At 36.5% G+C, this 21272-nt stretch overlaps 1 protein-coding gene across 3 annotated transcripts in view; it reads right to left on the bottom strand.

Annotated features, from left to right (window-relative positions):
- Nucleotides 1-21272, bottom strand: part of ATG5 (autophagy related 5) — a 117524-nt gene that overhangs the window by 41603 nt on the left and 54649 nt on the right. For all 3 annotated transcript variants that reach the window (XM_019665880.1, XM_019665879.1, XM_019665881.1), the window contains exon 6: nt 12778-12872. In XM_019665880.1, coding sequence (XP_019521425.1) covers nt 12778-12872 — 95 coding nt within the window. The remainder of the gene's footprint in view (nt 1-12777; nt 12873-21272) is intronic.

Here is a 21272-nt window from a genome sequence, read left to right as displayed (position 1 = left end):
CAGCCATAGAGACAGGAAGTAGATCAGTAGTTGCCAGGGGTCGAGGTGGGGGGAGAGGAGAGAATAGAGGTGACTGCTAATGAAGATGGGGTTTCTTTTTGAGGTGATAAAAATATTCTGAAATTAGATAGAGGTAACGGCTATACAACTGTGAATACATTAAAATTGTACACTTTAAAGGGGTTAATTTTATGGTATGTGAATACCACCTCAAAAATTAGAATATCTGAGTAAATTTCATAGAAATTTTTACATTTAAGGCTATATGTCAATTCTTTGTTCTAGTGTCAAGTATCTTTCATTTTCTCCAGAAATCTCTAAGCTCATATCTTACACTGTTGAAATTCTAGTTGTTTACTGCTATCTATAATACAATTCCTGATCAATGCCTTGTGGCTCTGAAGGTGCTTAAGATACCATATTGACACTGTGGAAAACAATTTAATAGTTAGGCATACAAGAAAATTAAGACAGGTTTATCTGATAACACTTTAACTGTTCTTGTACTATTCTGATTATTGTCAAAATATGACCACAAATTGATGACTGCAATACAAATAGGATATAAAATCCTATCTGGTAAAATTAGAAATGAAAGAGACTAGTTGCAATTTACACTAGGGAAAGGGATAAGAAAATAACTCAAACCAGGCAGCGAAGAATTTTTTAATTCAGGTAGAAACAAACAACAAAAGCCATGAGAAACCACCCAGAACCTAAGCATATCACAAGAACCCAACCTACCAAAGAGGGGCTTCAGCTGATTAATTTACAGTTTGGCTACAATCACCATGTAAGACATTCCCAGGACTCTCCCCAGTACATAATCTGATTATCTGATTCTAAAACTTAACTCTACTGACATATAAAATTACATACAATAAAATGAACACATTTTAAGCGTATAGCTCAAGTTGTGAAAAGCTGTTCGTTTTGAGACCGTTGCCCTAACACGGTGCAGGACATTTCCATCATTCCCCAAAGTTCCCTCTTGCCCACTAACAGTACAGCCCCACTCCACCCTCCCCACTTGGCCTGGGCCCCAGGCAACTACTTTCTGTCACTACAGCTTAATTCTGTCTGTTCTAGAAATTCATTCATTCAATGTTTTAAGTAATTAAGATTTCAACTAATTTCAGAAAATAATTTGAGCACTGAAAAATAGCACTGCAATACAAATCATAAAACGCCTATTTTAAATTACGGCAAAACTAAATCAAAGAAAAGAAAAGAATGCTGGACTCTTTCTTTAGTCCTTTCAAAGGTTGAAATCACAATGCTCCAAATGAAGTCTTCATTAACTGAACCAACTTATGTCCATAAAGCATTCATTGTACACAATTACTAAAGCCCAATAAACATTTATCTTCTTGCAAAAATAAAGATACTTTTTTATAACATGTGCAGTTGCGTATGCTATTTTGTGATAGATTTGCACTATAGTCCCTGCAACACTTCACTAGCTGCGTGTCCTTCATCTGGTCGTTAACTCCCATCTTATAAAAAAGAGTATTTGTCCTGTCTGTATATGAATGTTGTGAGGGCCGGTCAAGTGGCGTGTTGGTTAAGAGTTGGCTTGGGATGCCAGCTCTGAGCAGCAGGGCCCTGGTTTGGATCCCACATGAGGGTCAGTGACGCTGCGCCCTCTACAGCTAAGATGGTGAACAAAAACAGCCCAACCTGGAGCTGGGCTGCCATGAGTCGCCAGCGACAGTGTAGGCTGCAGTGGGCTCCCCGTAAGCTACCATGAGCAGCGGGCAGCCGGCATGAGCTGCCAAGAGCCGCCATGAGTGGCCGTTCAGTGGCTGGCGACCGATCTGCCTCACCCGGGAAGAGCGCAATGATAATACCAACATGGGCCAGTGAAGCGACATCCTCCACAACTAGACTGAAGAACAAAAGGACAGCCACTTGTCTGTTCCCCTCCCCCAATTCCCCAATAAAATCTTAAAAAAAAAAATGTTGTGAAAATCAAATGAGATAGCATGAAAGTATTTTACAAAACATAAAGTGCTATACAAATATGACTTTTTATTATCATCCATCCCATATTGCTTTGTTCTACAACTGTGAAGTAACAGCAGAGAATGATAGTTATTGCCTAAGAATCCAGCCTAGAATTCTACAGTAAAAATGGTATGAACGTTAACAGCATAATTTATCATAAACCGAGAATGACCACCGCTTTCACAGGTGATTAGGACTTCCTTAGTGTGTTCCTATAGTTTGTGCATTTAGTGAGCACCTCTTATGTGTAAAGCATTGTGAGGAGCACAAAGCGATAAGCGCAGTACAGAGGCTCAGCTTCTCTGTGTTTACAATACAAGATTTCTCCTTAACTGTTTAATAAATGTTTAAAGTAGTCTGGGAAGAAATTACCTTCATAAACTGACCTTAGATTAATATCTACACACAATATGAAAATGAATGCTATGTCTTCAACTTGCACGTTATCATTTTAGAACTGTTATCTTCACTTGGATCAGAAGTGAAGTTGTTGTTTTTTTTAATAATAGAGCATCCATGCTATACTTTCTTATTTTTCTTTTACACACGTGCTAGAAATCCTATTTTTAAGCACAGATATCTCAACATATCCCTTAGTATGCTACTGCCACAGCTATGGTGTGAATTAATTAGACACCTTTCCCCAAAGATTGTTATATAATTCTTTACATAAACAATAAAGTATTAACAACTATCCATGGAGGGGATGCTGGGATCATGGATGCTAAATGCTTCCCCTTCTCCCTTTTACCCCCATTTCTATCTTCTATCCAACACAGCAGCTCTCCTGAGCTAAAGGGTGAGTAGGCAGGCAGGGCCTATATGGAGGCAGTGACAAACCTCTGCATATTTGATTTGAGAAAACCTTAAAATCTATAAGAACATAAAATAAAATCTGGCTAATTTGAAAGATGTCATGTTCTTATGTGGGAAGATTTAATAACATAAGATGAATTCTACCAAAATTAACAGAAACTGAGTCCACTTATAATTGAACAGGACACTATGGGGAACTAAAGAAAATGATTTAAAAAGTGACATGGAAAAATTAGTGAGGAAGAATCAGGAAAGGGATGTAAAAAAGAGGTGAACTGCACCAGCAGATACCAGAAGACTAAAATCACAAAAAAATAATACTGGCATAAGAAAAAAAAATAGAGTCCAGAAATAAGTCCTAGTAGTCAAACTATTTTAATGTAAAGCAGAGGTGGCATTTTTATCCAATAGGAAAAGGAGAGTTTATATCAGGAGTCAATACACTATTGCCTGAAAGCCCAATTGTGCCCTACGCCTGTTTTTGTAAATCAAATTTTATTGGAACACAGCCATGCCCATCATCTGCAAATTGTCTATAGCTGCTTTCAAGCTACAGAGTTATGCGGTTGTGACACAGACCATCTGGCATGCAAAGCTGAAAATATTTATTATCTGGCTCTTTAAAGAAAAGGTTTGCCAACCTTTAGTTTATATAATAAATGATCTTACTACAACCACCTATCACCTGGAAGAAAAAAAAGCTGTACCCCTAATAGCTCACTCAGTATTGAAAAATAAGTTCCAGATGAATTAAAGACTTACATATAAAAAAAAATCAATCTTACAAGAAAAGCTAGGTAAGAAAACTATGTATAACCTGCAGATATATGGGGAGGGGCCTTCTTAACAAATAAAGAAATCCACACAGTACTGAGAAAAAGATACAATTGGCTATAGGGTTAAAAACTTTTCTTATATAGATACCATATAAATCAGGACAAATCTTATAAAGAATAATCTTTTATAAAACAAGGTCAATAACTGAAAAAAAAATGTGCAGTATAAAACATGAGGCAATTTACAGAAAAACAAATCCACATGGCCAAAAAGGTGAATGGGTGCATAAATTCACTAATTATAAGAGAAATACTAACTAAAGTATAAATGAGATTATCTCTTTACACCCATAATAGCACTGCATGTCAAAAAGTTATAATGCCTACTGCTGGCAGAGATGTAAGGAGAGAAACATACTTTCGTATCTTGTTGGTAGAAATCTGAATTCATTCATTTTTGGAAAGTAACCTGGCAACATTTATTTTAAAAATGTATATAATCTCTACCTTTTGACTCAAAAGTCCAATCTTGGGTATCTATTCAATAGACCTAAAAGAGTACATATATAATACATATAATACTGTTTACTGTAGCACTTTTGTGCTACAAAAACTGGAAACAAATAGAAAACTGGAAATTAATTCATCAATAGGGAATACTGAACATATTATAGTATACCCACAGATAGAATATAATGTAGCCATTAAAAACAATAAATTGGATCCTATAATTCAACAACAAAAAAACCAATCTTATTTTAAAAATTGGCAAAAGACCTGAATTAGACATTTCTCCAAAGATATACAAACATCCAAAAAGCACATAATAAGATACTCAACATCACTAATAAGTAGGAAAATGCAAATCAAAATCATAATGAGATACTACTTCCCACCCATTTGGGTGGCTATTATAAAAAGAAAAACACAGTAAAGAGTAAGTATTGGTGAAGATGCGAAGAAACTAGGACCCTTGTGCACTCTTGGTAGAAATGTAAATGGTGCAGCCGCTATGGAGAATAGTATGGCATTCCTCAAACTTAAAAACAGAATTACCATATAACTCAGAATTCGATTCTGAAGAATTGAAAGCAGGATCTCAAAGAAATATTCATATACCTATTGTGATGGTTAACTTTCTGTCAACTTGACTGGGCCATGGTACCCAGATATTTGGTCAAACATTATTCTGGATGTTTCTGTGAAGGTGTTTTTTTGGATGAGATTAAGATTTACCTTAGTGAATTTTGAGTAAAGCAGAATATCCCCCATAATGTGGGTGGGCCTCATCCAATCAGTTGAAGGCCTTAGTAAAACAAAGGCTGACCTGCTCTGAGCAAGAAGAAATCCTGCCAGCTAATTGCTTTTGGATGCAAACTATAACTCTTCCCTGAGTCTCCAGATGCCGGCTTGCCCCATCAGATGGTGGGCTCACCAAACCTCCACAATCATGTGAACCAATTCCTTAAAATAAATCTCTCTCCACATTCTGTTGGTTCTGTTTCTCTGGTAAACTCTGACCAATAGCAGTTAGGGTTCATAGCAGTATTGTTCACAATAACTATAATAAAAGACGGAAGCAACCCTAGTGTCTGTCCATTGATGGATGAATGGATAAACAAAATGTGGTTTATATATACATGCTACAACAGGGAGGAACCTTGACAAACGCTAAGTGAAATAAGCAAGTCACACACAAAAAACCTTTAGGATTCCACTTACATGAAGTAACTAGAGTACTCAAATTCATAGCTGTTGTTTAATGGGTATAGTTTCGGTTTGCAAGATGAGAAGTGTGTTAGAGATTGGATGCACAACAATGTGAATGTACTTAACATTACTGAAGCATTCACTTAAAAATGGGTAAGATAGTAAATTTTATGTTATATGTATTTTACCACAATTAAAAATTAAAAAAACAACAACAAAAAACTTCAAGAAAGGTATAAGTAACTCTCAAAAAAATTAAGTAACATATGTTTGGTAGAACAGAAAATGTTTACATTCTATCCTGCTAAAGATATTAAATATCCCTGCACATTTCAAAATGTATTACAAGTTACTCAGTGTTTCTCTTTGAAATGACCAAAAAACAAAATTAAAAGCAATAATATTCAGTTTATTGCCCAAATAGCCCCTCCTCTTGTCCTTTGGCCTTCCTGCTATATGTTATTGCAAGGTATCAACTAAAATAGAAAACGATAGAATTATAATTTCTTACCAAAACCGCCACAGTCCTGGAGGAGGAGGAATCCTAACAAACACTGCCATAATTGGCCACACATTTCTACTGTCCTCACTTTTCAAAATTCATGTCAACATGAATTCTGAAAACAAATTAAAATTTTGGCTGTTTCTTCAGTTTCGGAAGTGTCAAGTTAATCTCTGACATCCTAGTTTCCATTTTTCAAAATGTACGCTTTCCCTCTCCAAATTCCTAAGTATCTAGAGTCTTAAATATTTTGACACATTAAAATAGAAGTTAAATAGATTTGCTCAAATAAAATGGCTAGTAAACTTCCCAACTAAATTAAAATATTAATGGTGTTTTATGTCATCAATGAACATTTTTATATTGAAATACTAAGAAAAGCACAGGAAACAGCAGAGTTCTGGGGATTATGAAAAAGAATAAAATTAAATTAAAATTCTAATTTACTTTACTATCATATAACTGATGAACAATTTTTTCCAAAGACAAGTAGGAACCATTTTAGCTGCATCAGAAAACAAACACTGTTCACCAGCTTCATGTTTTCGTTTAAAACTAAAAATATTGGTGCAGTTTCTAAAAGGATTCTCTGAATTTATAATCTCTAGAATAACACATAGAACAAAGGAGGTGAATAAACACTCTTTATTGAATAAACATGAATATATATTCAAATGATTAAAAATATTTATAGGATAAAGAAAAAACTCCTTAATATGGTCTGACACTTACCTCTATAGCCTTATTCCCATCCCTCAACTCTGCTCAAGACTAACAGGCTGACCTCAGACCTTCAATGTGCCTGCCCTCTGCCTACAAAGGTCTTCTCTCACTCAGTGCCTACCTTAATTCCACCCATTTGTCAGATCTCAAGAGATGTACCACTTCATCAGGGAAGCCCTCTGCCCTCCCAAACTAGATCCAATTCCCCTTACAGAGGAATTAGGCTTTGATTGTACTGTATACCCCTCCTTCACAACATCAATTGCAGTTCTGACTTTACATTGGTTTGTATACTTCTTTGATTAGTTTCTTTGCACCTCCAGGTTATAAGCTCTATAAAGGGTAATGTCTGAAATTAATCACCACAGGGGTGTGCAGAGCACAGGGCATGGCATGCAAATATTTGTGAGTACATGAACTTGTTGAATTAATGAACAGACAAAACCGATTTTTCTTACACAAAGTACACTGGCAGAATAACGTTTGTGAATCCATTGCTTCTTGGAAAGCAAAAATAATGTGCCAAATATTCACTTTACAACCTAAATACCAATGCCCGAGGACTTCACAGTCATTTTACTATCTTTTTAACAGATACCTGCATTAATCACCACCTGTTTATTATATGTGCTATTCTAAATACCGTTTTAGTTTCATTTCTGAAACACTTCCTGCCATTAACCTCATCTCTAGAACACAGGCTAATATGAAGCACCTGGATTTCAGGAACACAGACCTGAAACACACACCAAACTAAACTGTTATGTAAATGGCAGAAATGACACATTTTAGTCTGTAATGGATCTCTAGACTACTTTCAGACTTATTTTACTTTTACCACTAAAATTCTGTCACTAGATTATAGTCATTTTGAGCCCATAATAATCAAATTACAAATGAAAAAGAACTAAAGTTTTCCAACAACATGTACAAAAGTCAGCCTTTAAATAATATCACCAGTTAGAGATTTTCTAGGTTTCCAGCAGCTTATTTGGTCAAGGTAGACTTCACTTTATGTGATAATTACGTTCTAAAAACTCTGTAAACTTAATTTTTAGAAATAACATCACACTGTATTTTTAAGTCTCACCTTGGTCTGAATTCTAGCTCTTCCATTTTTCATTTGTGTGCCCATGAACAAGTGACTTAAAATTCCTCAGCTTCAGTTTCCTCCTATGTGAAATCAGACAATAATCTCTAGATCATCATAAGATGGTTTTGAGGCTTTGACAGATAACATGAGCCTCCCTCAAGCCTGCTCAGTGCCCTTGCCTTTTACCCTCTGCTACAGAGGAATTCTATTAGGATTCTGCAAAGAAAAATAAGCATTTTAGCAAAATTAAGCCCTTCATTTATCTTATTAATAAACCTAGATTTTCAGGTTTTATTTAAATTTACTTACTAATTCAAGGTCTTAAATAATACAGAGACTTATACCTGGCACGTTAAAGAAATAAAAGGCACAGACTAGTCAAAATGCCACATAAGTAAAAGCTACGTAAATCAACAGAATACCCCAAAATCATACAAACGAAACAGCTACAAAGGAGTCAGCAACAGAAACCTGGTGTTACCTTTAGATCATGTAATTAGGAAAATGGGAAGCATAGCCCAATCTTTCTTTGGTCAAGGCGTGAATGAGGATTCAAAAATACAAAATAGGGAATGGAAAAGGCCAGGAAATGAACAATTGGCAAAAACTGAGGCTCCTAAATTTTTATATTTACTTATGTATCTTACTTCCAAACTTGTAACAAATTCAAGTAAGAACCAAATTGGAAAGGGGTGAAGCCAACAAGAAAGTTACACAAGTCAATTGAGAACCTCAGGCTCTGTCTCACCCTGTCTGGAAAACTGCCAACTGTCTTGACACAGGAAAGATCAGGTAGCCATCTCTGCCCTAACAGAGGTGCCACCTGGCAACCAGGTTTCGTCAAGCAAATTTTGAGAATTCTCTAGCTTCCCACTTTCTATCTAATTACAGAACTTTTAAAAACCATTCTTTCTTTCTCTCATACATACACATTCTCTTTCTCTTTCCCTCTCTCTCTCTCCCTCTCACATTCTCTCTCTCAAAATCCTCTCTGTTGTGGTACCACAGTAAGAGGTAGGGATAATTTCCCCCCAAACAGAATGATAAATGCAAAAGAGTAAGACCTCCATTCTGTACATCTGCACTATTCTAACAATAATAATCCCTATGTTAAATAATAGTATAACACACTTTTCCTACAGGAGCTTGAAGTATTCAAAATATAGAAACTATAGTTAAATGTACATGCCAGAACCTAACCATCCAAATAAGTGCTGGGAGACATATATCTCAAATTAGTTTGGGAACTCTTCTTTTGAGGATGTCTTCAGAGTCTGTGATATATTTTATTCAACTTAATTCCACAAATAAGATACTTTGCTAAGCTCTGGGGATATCTTACAGCACGTTACTGTGAAGCTCTTGGCACAACAGAATAGTGCCCAGTTAACTATTAATGACCGATGAATGACTTAATGAATTAACCAACATGCACAAATGCCTACTATATGCCAGGCACTTTCTAGACCCTGGACACACAGCATGAACAAAACAATTATTCTGCCTTCATAAAAAGATGGACCACTTGAAAAAGATAAGTTTCATTTTTAAGTGATTAGAAGTTACACAGCACTATAAAGGATTTCAAACAGTGCCATAAAGGAAAGGACTGTATGTTGTAAAAATCGTAACTCTGCTCTGAAGCCAGGAGTTTAAAATAATTTTAAAAAGAAGAGCGTCACTGATATCATTATATAAACTGGTCATATGGCTTCTTTAAAGAACTGCAGCCAGATGTCTAAATTCACTCAGTCACACCCCTTTTGTTGTATAGATGAGCAGAGATCTAGCAAGGCTGAGTAACGTCCTGTGGACACACAGCTAATCAAAGTCCTGCTTCCTACAGCGCCTTAGAGGCCTCCCTTCTAGTTCAGTGTTCTTTCTAGGAAACAACTTTTCATGGGCAATTGCTTTATCTTTTACATCTCAAATATTTTACAACTTTCTGAGCTTAGTGAGGTTTACGTGCAGTCGCAAACTGTCAGACCAGGAAACTCAAGCAAAAAGAGGTCAACATAATTTTTTACTGAGTAAGGCAAAATCGTGATCTTGATCACGCATTGTTTTTTCTAATGTAACCCTTCCAACGGTGCCTTTCCACTTGCTCCTACTCTTCTCCTGTCATTTAGTTCATTTTAAAAGTGTTTCGTATTCTTTAGCTATAATGGCACTGCCCTTGTTAAAACCACCAAACATCTAAAATCAAGGCAACTCTACCAGCTTTTACAGTTTTGAATTATTTGAAACTATAAAATCTTTTTTCAGCTTTAAAATTAGGTCATCTTTGATGCTTTTAATACCCTAGGATTCGATTAAATAAGGACTTATGAACCCCTTACAGTGTATGAAACCCTGAGGTAAATCCTACTCCAAAGATTTTTTTAAAAAATCTGACTTTGTCTTTAAAGGTATCACTGGCACGTTGAGGGTATTAGTGAATCCCGAGTGCTAGCTAGATCAAGAATTACCTGACTTGGGCAAAGCACTGAACCTGTCCAGGCCTAGACGGAGAGCTGATTGCAAACTGTGCTTCAGAATTTCCATAAACATTTGATACCATGTATAACTACTGGGCCCAGGAAGAGAGCAAGCCATCGGAGCCAACCCCACTTGTCCCCATCCACCCACCCCTTCTAAGTTTGTAACCAAAGTGGGCAAAATTTGAAATCCACTCAGAAAACTGTCAGTGATGAAGAAGCAGATTCTCACTATGAGATTTATAGACTACATAAAGAATCCTGCCCACTATAAATGTTAAACTTAGTCCATAAAATCTGGCTCAATTTGGTTTTTCTCTGTGGAATAGCTAAGGCCTATCACTACCGAATCTAGCTCTGCAAATTACTCCTAATTCTTCTCTTACGAAATACCTAAGTGCTCAGTACCAATTCATCTAATGTGAGATATTTCTTTTCTCAACACAAACAACTAGGCTTCTCGCAGTCTTTCCCACTTTTTTTATGCAAATACAGGAACTGTTCTATTTGGCCACTGTCAAACAGAGCAGTTGCCAAAACTGTTAGACTCTTCTTCTCAGCAAGATGGCTTTATTCCGTGCTATACAGGGAAGACTGAGGCTTTCCCACGCGAGCAGCAACGATTTCCCCCCTCATTTGCCTTAACAGTTCTCTGCAAACTGCTCCTCTGTTGGATTAACCTTCACCGGTTAATCCCAATCCTCAACTATCGAGATCCACCAATTATTTTCCTTCTCATTCGATAGACACATTCTTCCATAAAATAACCTAAAAATCTTTTCTGGCTTAGTTTTCCCATTACTTCATCAATTCTTTATTATACTGTGGATGATCCTTGGTTTACGATACATTGCCTTTATCTGTCATTGAGTGACACTTTAGGAAGCAGCTTTATGAAAATTGTTCTTTTTTTTTTTTTTTAATTGTAGGTAAGGTATAAAGGATATTGTCCTGCCTCCTCTAAATTTTCTTTCCTATATAATGTCCAAAAAGTTTAGCTTGCCCTGACAACCCAGTACGCTTTCATCTTATTGGGAGAGGAAAAAAAAAAAATCTCATCACATTTCCCCCCTTGCTCTGGTTATAAAAAAAGCTCAGGGTCAATTTGCAGGTCAATTTTTAAGAAATCTGCGGGTCTATCTGATTTATAACTTATTTAATTTCATGATGAGTTTATATTTTCAGGGGCTTTGACTTTAAATTAAAATTTTTTTTTTCTATTTTGTGATTATATATTCTTGTAAATGGCTTCAGATTCTTCATGATACAAGATAAAGTATAAACAAATAAACTACGGTATTTTCAAACCCCATGGTATATATTTGTGCTTAACAAAGACTTGTAGAATTAAAATTTTATTTTCCTATTAAAAAAAGGAAGGCAGAGTGTGGCTAATTAGATCTGGTCTTATTCCATTGGGCATTTTTTCTCATTTTATTCCTAATGTACATAAAAATCCATGATCCAAAAAATAGTCTATTTGCCATTATGTTAATGAAATCAATGAAAAGCAACCTTATTTAAATCAGAAAAACTTTTCATTATTTGAGTATATTGGGGTTTCTGTTTACTTGTTTTAAATTAGGTAATTTTTCTGTTTGAACACACAGTTGCATGATGGCTCTATAAGGGATTTAAAAATAACTATCAAAGTAACTGAGTAAAGACTGTGGGATACTGAAATTGCTCCAAAAGAAAGCTAGGACAGCCTCTCTGCGCTTGAATGGAAGTTCTGCTAAATGAGTCTATGTCTTTGACAGTAAGTTTCCAATTTCTATTCTTAACTGCTTTTTCATGATAGGAGGTAACGTGATTTCTTCATTCAACAAATATTTACCGAGTGTTTGCTATATGTGAAACATAGGAGTTTTAAAATACAGAAACATGAGTGTCTTTACCCCATGAAAGTGTGCAATAAGGAACACCTACCATTTTATTGTACAACAAAAAAGACTTGCCCTCTAAAACAAATACAGTCGATTCTCCTTATTTGCGGTAGTTATTTATAAGGTCACCACAAACACTGACTTAGCAATACTGAACCATTGCTCCTAGGGGAAATACAGGGTTAAGTTGCTGCAAGCCTCTTGTCATGTGTTCTTCAACTGATCAATATGTCACCTTTTTAATGTGTGTTTCTGTTTAAAGACAGAACTTTAGCACTATGCTTGGGAGCCATTTTTAATATCAAAATCATCAACCAAAAGCACAAAAATATGAAAAATGTGTCACGAAACAGACTGGGAAAAGTTACCTGTTTACAGTATGAAAGCAGAAACAAGAAAGCATTGCTGAGAATGAGTGCATTGGGAAGATCAAACTTTTCATGCCTCTGTACAAGTCCAGGATAGTGCTGTTGAGTAATGACTTTAGGGTTACAAAATTTTAGTAAGCAGGCAAATCTGCAAATGAGGATCAACTGTATATGAAAATAGTTCAATGCACTCTCTCATCTGGTTTCTACCAAAAAACAAAAAAACAAAAACAAAAACAAAACACCAAAAAAAACCCCTAAAAAATAAAAATAATAAAAAACCCCCAGAGATCTGGAAAGCCCTAATAAATGCTATTCAGTTACTATGCAAATTTAAAGAGTTTTGGCCTAGAGTGCTTCAAAAAGTAAGATGCCTGAAGGTTTCATAAATTGGTATTGTTAAAAATATTACTTCCTACCTGATATATTCTAAAAGGGATGTAACGAAATCCATTTTCTTCTGCAGGATATTCCATGAGTTTCCGATTGATGGCCCAAAACTGGTCAAATCTGTCTGTAATGATAAATTATTTATTAAAAATGAACAACATTATAATTTAACACCTCAAATTAAGAGATGAAAGTTGTTAAACTTCCTCTTAGAAGTTTTTGAAAGGGCATCATTTATATATATAAATTTTTAAGCTTATGTTTCCATAACTAAACATAAAGCAAGATATAAAAATTAACTTTTTGTACATCATTGCTTCCTCTTCCTAGATATCTGAATAGACATTTTTTTTTTCTTCTCGTAAAAGAAACCCTAAACAGATTGTGGTTACTTGCGTTATCAAGGCTTAAAAAAACATGAGGCAGGGATGAATGTCTTGATTCCCTTTGTCCTACTCCTACCATCTAAACTATAAAGGCACACCTTCAAGTGGCCTAACTTCTAACCAGAATTTGTTTAAAGAAACAAAGTAAAAATACCAAACACAGTAAACAGTAAACTGATTAAAAGATAAAATTATACGAAAGGCTTTGAAAGAAATGTGAAACTAACACTTAAGAAATAACTGTCAACTGCCGTTTAATTTCAGACTGATTAAATAGCACCTTTAAAATTTTTTCAGGCTCAATTTAAACAAACCCCACTTTACTGAGATGTAATTCACATACCATAAAATTAACCCTTTTAAAGTGTACAACTGACTGCTTTTTAGTATATTCAAAGTTGAGAAACTACTGCCAATATCTAATTTCAGAAAAATTTCATCATCCCCCAAAGAAACCCATACCCATTAATAGTCCCCTCCCCTCCTCTGGAAATCACCAATCTCTATTCTATTCCAGAAATTTCATATAAATGGAATCATACAGTATGTGGTCTTTTGCGCGCGCGCACGCGCGCGGGCACACACACACACACACACATATAATATTTCCAAGGTTCATTCATGTTGTAGCATGTATCAGACATTCGCTTTTATGGCCTTGTACTATTTCATTGCATGGAGATACACATTTTATTTACCCATTCATCAGTTCATGAACATTTGGGTTGTTTCTACTTTTGGGTTATTATGAACAATGCAACTATGAACATTCAAGTACAAGTTCTTGTATGGATGCATATTTTAAGTTTTCTTGTGTATATACCTCAGAGTACAATTGCTGATTTATATGGTAACTGTTCAATTTCCACATGGTAACTATGCTTTGAGGAACTGGCAAACTGTTTTCCAAAGAGGGTGCACCAATTTACATTCCCGCCAGAAATGTATAAAGATTCCAATTTGTCCACACACATGCCAACACTTGTTATCGTCCATCTTTTTTATTAGTCATGCTAGTGAGTGTGAAGTGTTATCTCCTTATGGTTTTAATTTGTATTTCCTTAAGGACTAATTATGCTGAGCACCTTTTCATTTGTTTACTGGCCATTTATATATGTATCTTCTTTACAGAAGTGTCTATCAAATCCTGTGTCCCCTTTTTTAATTGCATTGTCTTTTTATTTTTGTGTATTGTAAGAGTTTGTTATATATTCTAATACAAATCCCTTATCTGACAAATGATGTGCAAGTATTTTCCCCCATTCTGTTCATTTTTTAACTCATTTTTAACTCATCCAGAGTTCTACCTTAAAATAAAATATTTTTTTTCCCTTAGAAATTTATCTCAGAATCACATACCTGTAAAGCAAATATCTGCAAATGGCTTCAGAATTTCAGATCAGTTTGGTGTTAAAGCACATTCTCTACTACTAGACTTGTCTCAATACAACATACTGGCAATCTATTCATTCTGCTTAAGCCATCATAATTATTTAAAAGAATCAAGTTTAGTTCTTTCTTCTTATACCCCTGTCCTAGACGACTGTGAAAGGCTCTAGGCCTTCTCTACTCTCATCCTCAACTTCCAATCTGGGGAAAGACTCACACTACATTAAAACTGGTAGGATACGGAACTCAGAATCCCCTGGGTTCAGTGCAACTCCACAAATGACAATGAAAGTCCAGGTTGTTATGAGTTCAATTCAGAGGCAAGACCAAACTCTTGGTCTTCTGATTCAAAGTCCACAACCGTTTCAACAGTTGCAACCACAAAACGGCATCTTTTTTGCAAATACATAGGAACTCCTTTGACCACAGTACTTTCATATATGAATTAATTACTCTTTCAATGCTTTTTAAAAAGTACCTTGTTTGCATCATCAGGTAAAAATGTGACAGCTAAATAAAATGATTCTTCATGCTACCTGAAATTTTACTCACTGCACCTCATCATTAAATCTCTAGCACCTACCACAGCGTGCATGTATAACATATGCTCTTGAGCCAAAGAATGAATAACAGAATACTACGTACACAACTTTTCATTGAAAATCTGGGATTCTAATCCTAGTTATGCAACTAAATAGCTAGGTGATTAGAAATAAATCAATTGAAAAATCTAGGGCTGGCCGAGTTGCTCAGTTGGTTAAGAGTTGGCTTAAGAGCACGAACTCTAAGCAACAAGGCCACCGGTTCAATTCCCACATGGGCCACTGATGCTGCGCCCAAGCTGAGCTGTCGCTGAGCTGCCAACAGGTGGCAGGATGGCTCAGCTGGTGTAACAAGATTGCCTGTTCGATGGTGGGCTACGCCCACCCACAACTAAGACTGAACACCTTGAGCTGAGCTGCCACCCAGATGGCTCAGTGGATAGAGCATGTGCTCTTATCAACAAGGCTGCTGGTTCAACTCCCGTATGGGATGGTGGCTATGCCCACCTGCAACTAAAATTTAACACAGCACCTTGAACTTAGAGGCCACGAGCTGTTGACGGGCAGCCAGATGGCAACTGGCGCCCTCCACAACGAAGACTGAACGACACCTTGGCTGGTCCCCTTCCCCAATTCCCCAATACTGTTCCCCTCCCCCAATTCCCCAATAAAATCTTAAAAAAAAAAAAAAAGAAAAATCTACCCTGATCCACTTATAGATGAAATGAAGGTGTTAAACAGTTTCTAATGACTTGCAAAAATAAAACTTTATAATTGACACCCTCTTTTATTAAAGTAGAATTTATTAAAATCCACGAACAAAACTTTATTAAATAAAAGATTTATACTGTTTCTAACAGGGAAAAAAAAACTTGGGTTAAAGCAATGGTTCTTAACCAGGGAAGACTTTGCTCCCTGGTGGGTCCAGACATTTTTAGTTGTCACAACTATATGTGTATGTTACTAGTATCTAGTGGATATAGGCCAGGGATGTTGCTAAACACCCTACAAAGCACAGGACAGCTTTCTCCACACCAAGAATTATCTGACCCAAAATGTCAATAGGACTCAAGGAAGGGAAGCAAATATACAATAAATATATGGTAACAAGTACAGATAGGTAATTAGTAAAAACGTTTTTACATACCTATATGACAAAAAACAAAAACTGGAAAAAGTAACATTACTGTGGTTTTTATCAATTTAATGACGCCCAACTCCAAATTCACCCTTCAATATATGCACTGCCATAAAGGACACAATTTGTTAAGCATCTCCACAGTGACAACCACATGAAGCTTCTCAGTACAGAGTGCTGAAGGCACGCTGCAGGAGAAAGGAGCTCCTGCCCGTGTACCGGCACACTGCAGGCCCCTCACTCTGATCAGCACCCTGATTTCCTAGGGAGGCCCAGATTCCCAGAGCTATCACTCCCTCTGCATGCCCAGGTTGCTGGTGGCCTGCGCTCCAGATTGTCCTGATGGCGGGGCGACTGCAGATCGGCTCCAGTCTGGGAGAACTCGCTGTTTGAGTGAATCCAAAGAGCAATAAAATCTAGATCCCGGGAAAATCTGACCTGGACTATCACTCTCTCAGAATAAACTGAGGGAAGGTATTTATTTACTTCTTTACCTTACAAAAGAAGTCCTACAGTCTGGAAAATTGGCGTCAAGGGGAGTAATCAGTATATGTATTTAGAGCTCAATTATTTCTCGCGGTATTCACTGCTACAACTTTCATCTAAACCACTATCAAACCTCATCTGAACCATTGTGACAGCCTCCTCGTTGGTCTCTGCCCTTCCACTTGTATCCCTGATACACAGCATCCAGAAAGCTCTTCTAAAACATAAATCCAATCATTTCATTAGTGAATAAACTTCCAAACATTTTTCTAAAGGGTCATAAGGAATAATGCTTTATGATGTACTTTAACAATATGGTTATTTTAAGTTAAGTACCTGAATCATTATTTTAAAAACCAATCCACTGCACCTTACTGCCTGCAGTTGGGACAGACTGTTCCCTACCCCAATGCTGCATGCACGCAACCATAACATCAGTAGTAAAATACCTCCGTCCCAGGGAGCAGGCTCCTTTCAGCCAACAGTCACCCCCTTAGAACGCAGTATGTCCTGCCTTCATCTGAGATCTCACTGCCTACCAATCAGCTCACTTACTAAGCTCCAAGTCATGTTACTTTTTTCTTTTCTGTCCCTAGAAAATACCAAACTCGTTCCCATTACCAGTTTTAGCAGCTTGGAATCCCCACTTTTCTAATCTTCACATAGCCGCTTCTTTTTTATCATTCAAGTCTCAAAAGAAGTGTCATTTTCTCAGAGATTTCCTTCATAATTCTATCTAAAGCATTACTCTATTTTCTTCCAAACATGTATCTTTATTTGAAATTACTGTTCACATGTTTAATTAATTGTCTCTCTCCAAAACTAAAATACAAGTCCTATGAGGGCAAGGCATTTGTCTTCAGCCCTATAAAGTTCCTGGCACAAAGTTCATGCTCAATGAATAGTTGTTAAATGACTGAGTAACTAAAGGAATGACTGACTTAGGCAAATGGAGGAAAACAAAAAGAAGGAATTGCAAATGTAGCACATAGCACAGTGCAAAAAGCAGACACGGGAGCCACACTGCCTGGGTTTGCTTCCTAACTTTGCCAATTATTAATAGCTGGGTAAGTTTAAGTAAGATACTTTTAAATTTTGTGTATCAATTTCCTCATCTGTAAAATAAAAATATTAATAGTATATATTCTAAAGTCACTGGAAGAAATAAATGAGCTAAGATATGCAAAGTACTTACAACAGCACCTGGCACAAAGTAAGCGCTACATAAATGTTTTATCTCTCAGGCTGCCTCCGATTCAACAAGACACTGAGCTTCTAGATTCAGCAACAAGGTACATGAAAGGTCACAACCAGCGTGGGAAAGGGGTCCTGCCAAAACCCCATCATTACAACATCGCTGGCGTTTTCAATCTGGCTCCAGGCCAGGGAGTTTGCACCACTCACATCAAATTCTATGTGAATGCTGTCTCCTGGAGTTGAACGGCCTATGCCAGCCACGGTGGGGAGAATAGAGCCATAACACAATCCAGCTGCAATCCCTGACACCACCAAATTCCCTTCATGTTCCTTTTTGCTTCTCCCAGTCCTTTCAACTGCCACATAAGGCCCTCTTTCTCACTCTGTGGGAACAATTTAGTTGCCATTTACCTTTCATCAATTTCGACTGCATTAATCTCCAGCCACATCAGGAAATAGTGACGGGGCAGGAACGGTGGTCCAGAGGCATCCAGCTCAACAATCTGACAAGCCTTCCAGTCCTGGCAGGCTAGTCTGAGTTCCACCTCTACTACCTTTAAAATCTACTAACCATTCCTTCTCAACCCCTCTCTCTCCTAACATGTCTTAAAATATCAGGGGATAGCAGAGTGGGGAAAAAAAAATCAGGTTTCTTGTCCATCTGGGAAGATAAGAGGCTCACAACTGCTACACCTTCACAGCATTAGTCTACAAACGGAGCCAGTCAAAACTAGTTACTTTACAAACAGTTAAAAAAAATACTGCTGGAAACTTAAAGAAAACTAATCTCACCAAGTATTGAAAAAAGCAGGCTGTAAATTTTAATTTCAACACCACAAGCCAATAAACCATAACTGCAAGTTACAACATTTTTAATGTATTCCAACAGTCAATCCCAGTAATTGACTTCATTTTTAAGTAGACAGAATTCAATTACTATATTCCAACCAATTTAGAAAAGTTTATTTCAAATTTATTTTGAAATTGGACCAGTAACAACATAAAGGGATTCAAAACTCAAAAATCTCATAATGTAAAAAAACCCCAACTTATTTTATGTGTTCATGCTAAAAAATAAAAAAAAAGGAAGAATGATATATACTCCAGCCTTCACTTACTCCAAAAGACAATCTTTTTAAAAAGCAGCTTGTCTGCCAAAAAGAAATGTACAGAGCTGTAGCACAGTGGTGGGCCAAGACTAATTAACTAAATGTATTCCTGTGTAAATCACCTATAGATATATAACCAATAATATGATTTACTATTACCTTTCAAAACTGCTATAAATTAAGAAAATGTTTTTCCTCTTAGGCTAAATTACAGCTTATCACTTTCCTAAATTCAGAGGGCCAGAAATAAATTTAAGGAGTAATCAAGCTCATTTTTACTCACTCAGAGAGCACTCCAAAGTCATAAGACAAAAACAAAAATCTATTTTAATTTTTGAAAGACTGACAGAGAAAAAGACGCTCCATTATATTCACTGTCTATCAGGCAGGATATTCTCTTTTCTAATACAAATCCCTCATGCTTCTGATGAGAAAATGTAAATGAGAAAGTACTATTAAAAACTCACTGACAAATAAAATCTTCATAAATGGGGGACGGGGGGCACCAGTAGTCACTGGAGACGCAATAACTAATGCAACATTTCTCAGCATTAGATGCTCACTTGGATCATCAGGGGAGCTTTAAAAAATACCAACGCCAGGCTTCCACTCTAGGCCAGTTATTTCAGATTCCCTGGCAACTGCACTTTTGGGAAGCTCCCAGATGATTACAATATATATTCAGAGTTAACAACCTCCAGATGGAATGAAAAGTATCTTACTTCAGAACTAGAGATGCAGGTTCAAATCCCGATCTCATCTTTAACTAGCTCTGTGAGCTCATTTCCTGATTTTCAAAGTTGATCTTTATCTAATTATTGTGAGGACTCACTGAGATAATGCATATAAACGCATCCAGGCCTGGGACATCACAGGAATTTAGTAAATGTAGTATAATTCCAGGTAAATTCTATTTCAAATCTATCTAACCCATCTATGGTGGCTACATGAAAAACATCCCTTTCAAAGAAGTTCCCAATTTGCAAACAGTTCATATTATGAATCTCCAGTTTAATTCTACATAAGGAAGAAAATAGAAAGAATAAAAACAGTTGATAGAAAGGAAAGTGTGCTCAAACAAATTTGTACTTTGTAAACTTTATTTGCTCTTATTATGTACCTAATTGAGTACTGGGAGCTCTAGGAAATTAAAAACATAAATAAATAAAAAATAGAACAAGTATACAACAGACTCTTTCACTTAATGTGTAGTTGGAGAAGCCAAATTGACCTACATAAAATCATACATACAATTTTTAGTAGGACTGATCCTTTATCTTGCATTAGTAGAGCCTGGTGGTTCAAGTCCTCCCCCACCCCATCCCCAGCCCCTCAAATGCAGATGACCAAGTGCCATTTGGTTAAGTAAGAGGTTAGGCTAGTAAAGAAGTGGTATAAAAACACTAAAGTGATACTTGAATGAAAGGTTGTGGGTCTGATTACAGTAGGACCTCAGAGATCATTTTTATTAATAATAATACACCCGAACAGAATTTAGCTGTTTTTAAAACCTGATGTGGGTTTTATGTTGTTTGGTTTTCACGGCAACTTACTGAGGTGGCTATCTTCATTCTACATGGGAGGAAATCGGTTCAAAGCAGGTAAAGGATTTGCCTGAGGTCACTGAGCCAGCAGACTCTCAGGGATGCTACCATATCACAGAAAACTATGAGTTGCATTTCTATAAGTAAAAACACTGCTTGCTTGGTAAAACTCTAAGGTGAGTCAATTCAATAACCTATGATGAGCAAGAATCTGGGAAACCATTAATGAACAGAATGTTCATATTATCAAAAATTCCAGAGTTCCATACTCCAAAATTCATTGTAGTGTCAGGTTAAATAGTGAAGGGGACCAAAGTTTTGCCACCTCAAAACTTTGCCTTTTGGGATACTGATTTTAAGCTGCTTATTAAGAAACAAGAGACTCATAAAAGGACCTTGGACCCTCCTCCTTTCCTGCCTAAGAGATTGAGATGGAAAGGCCTGCTCCGGGAAGGAAAACTTAGCTTATTTACTTTTCCATTAGATAGGAAGGCTCCAAGCAGTGGCATGTTGTTTCTGGGTTACCTAGCAAAAATTTACCTACCGTATTCCTCAGCTACCTGTAAATTGCCTATGCCTTTGAAATCTCAGGCCTCTACCACTGCCCCCTTTCTCCTTTGTCTATAACGGTATATAAACCTCAATTGCCCAATGCATTTGAGACCTCATTTTATATGGCACCCTCCATGTGCATTCATATAATAAACTTTGTACATTTTTCTCTTGTCATTCT

This window comes from Hipposideros armiger, unplaced genomic scaffold (assembly GCF_001890085.2).
Source record: "Hipposideros armiger isolate ML-2016 unplaced genomic scaffold, ASM189008v1 scaffold_456, whole genome shotgun sequence".
In the NCBI taxonomy this organism is placed as follows: Eukaryota; Metazoa; Chordata; class Mammalia; order Chiroptera; family Hipposideridae; genus Hipposideros; species Hipposideros armiger.
The sequence above is the reverse complement of the archived record's forward strand: the minus strand, read 5'-3'. Positions and strand labels throughout refer to the sequence as shown.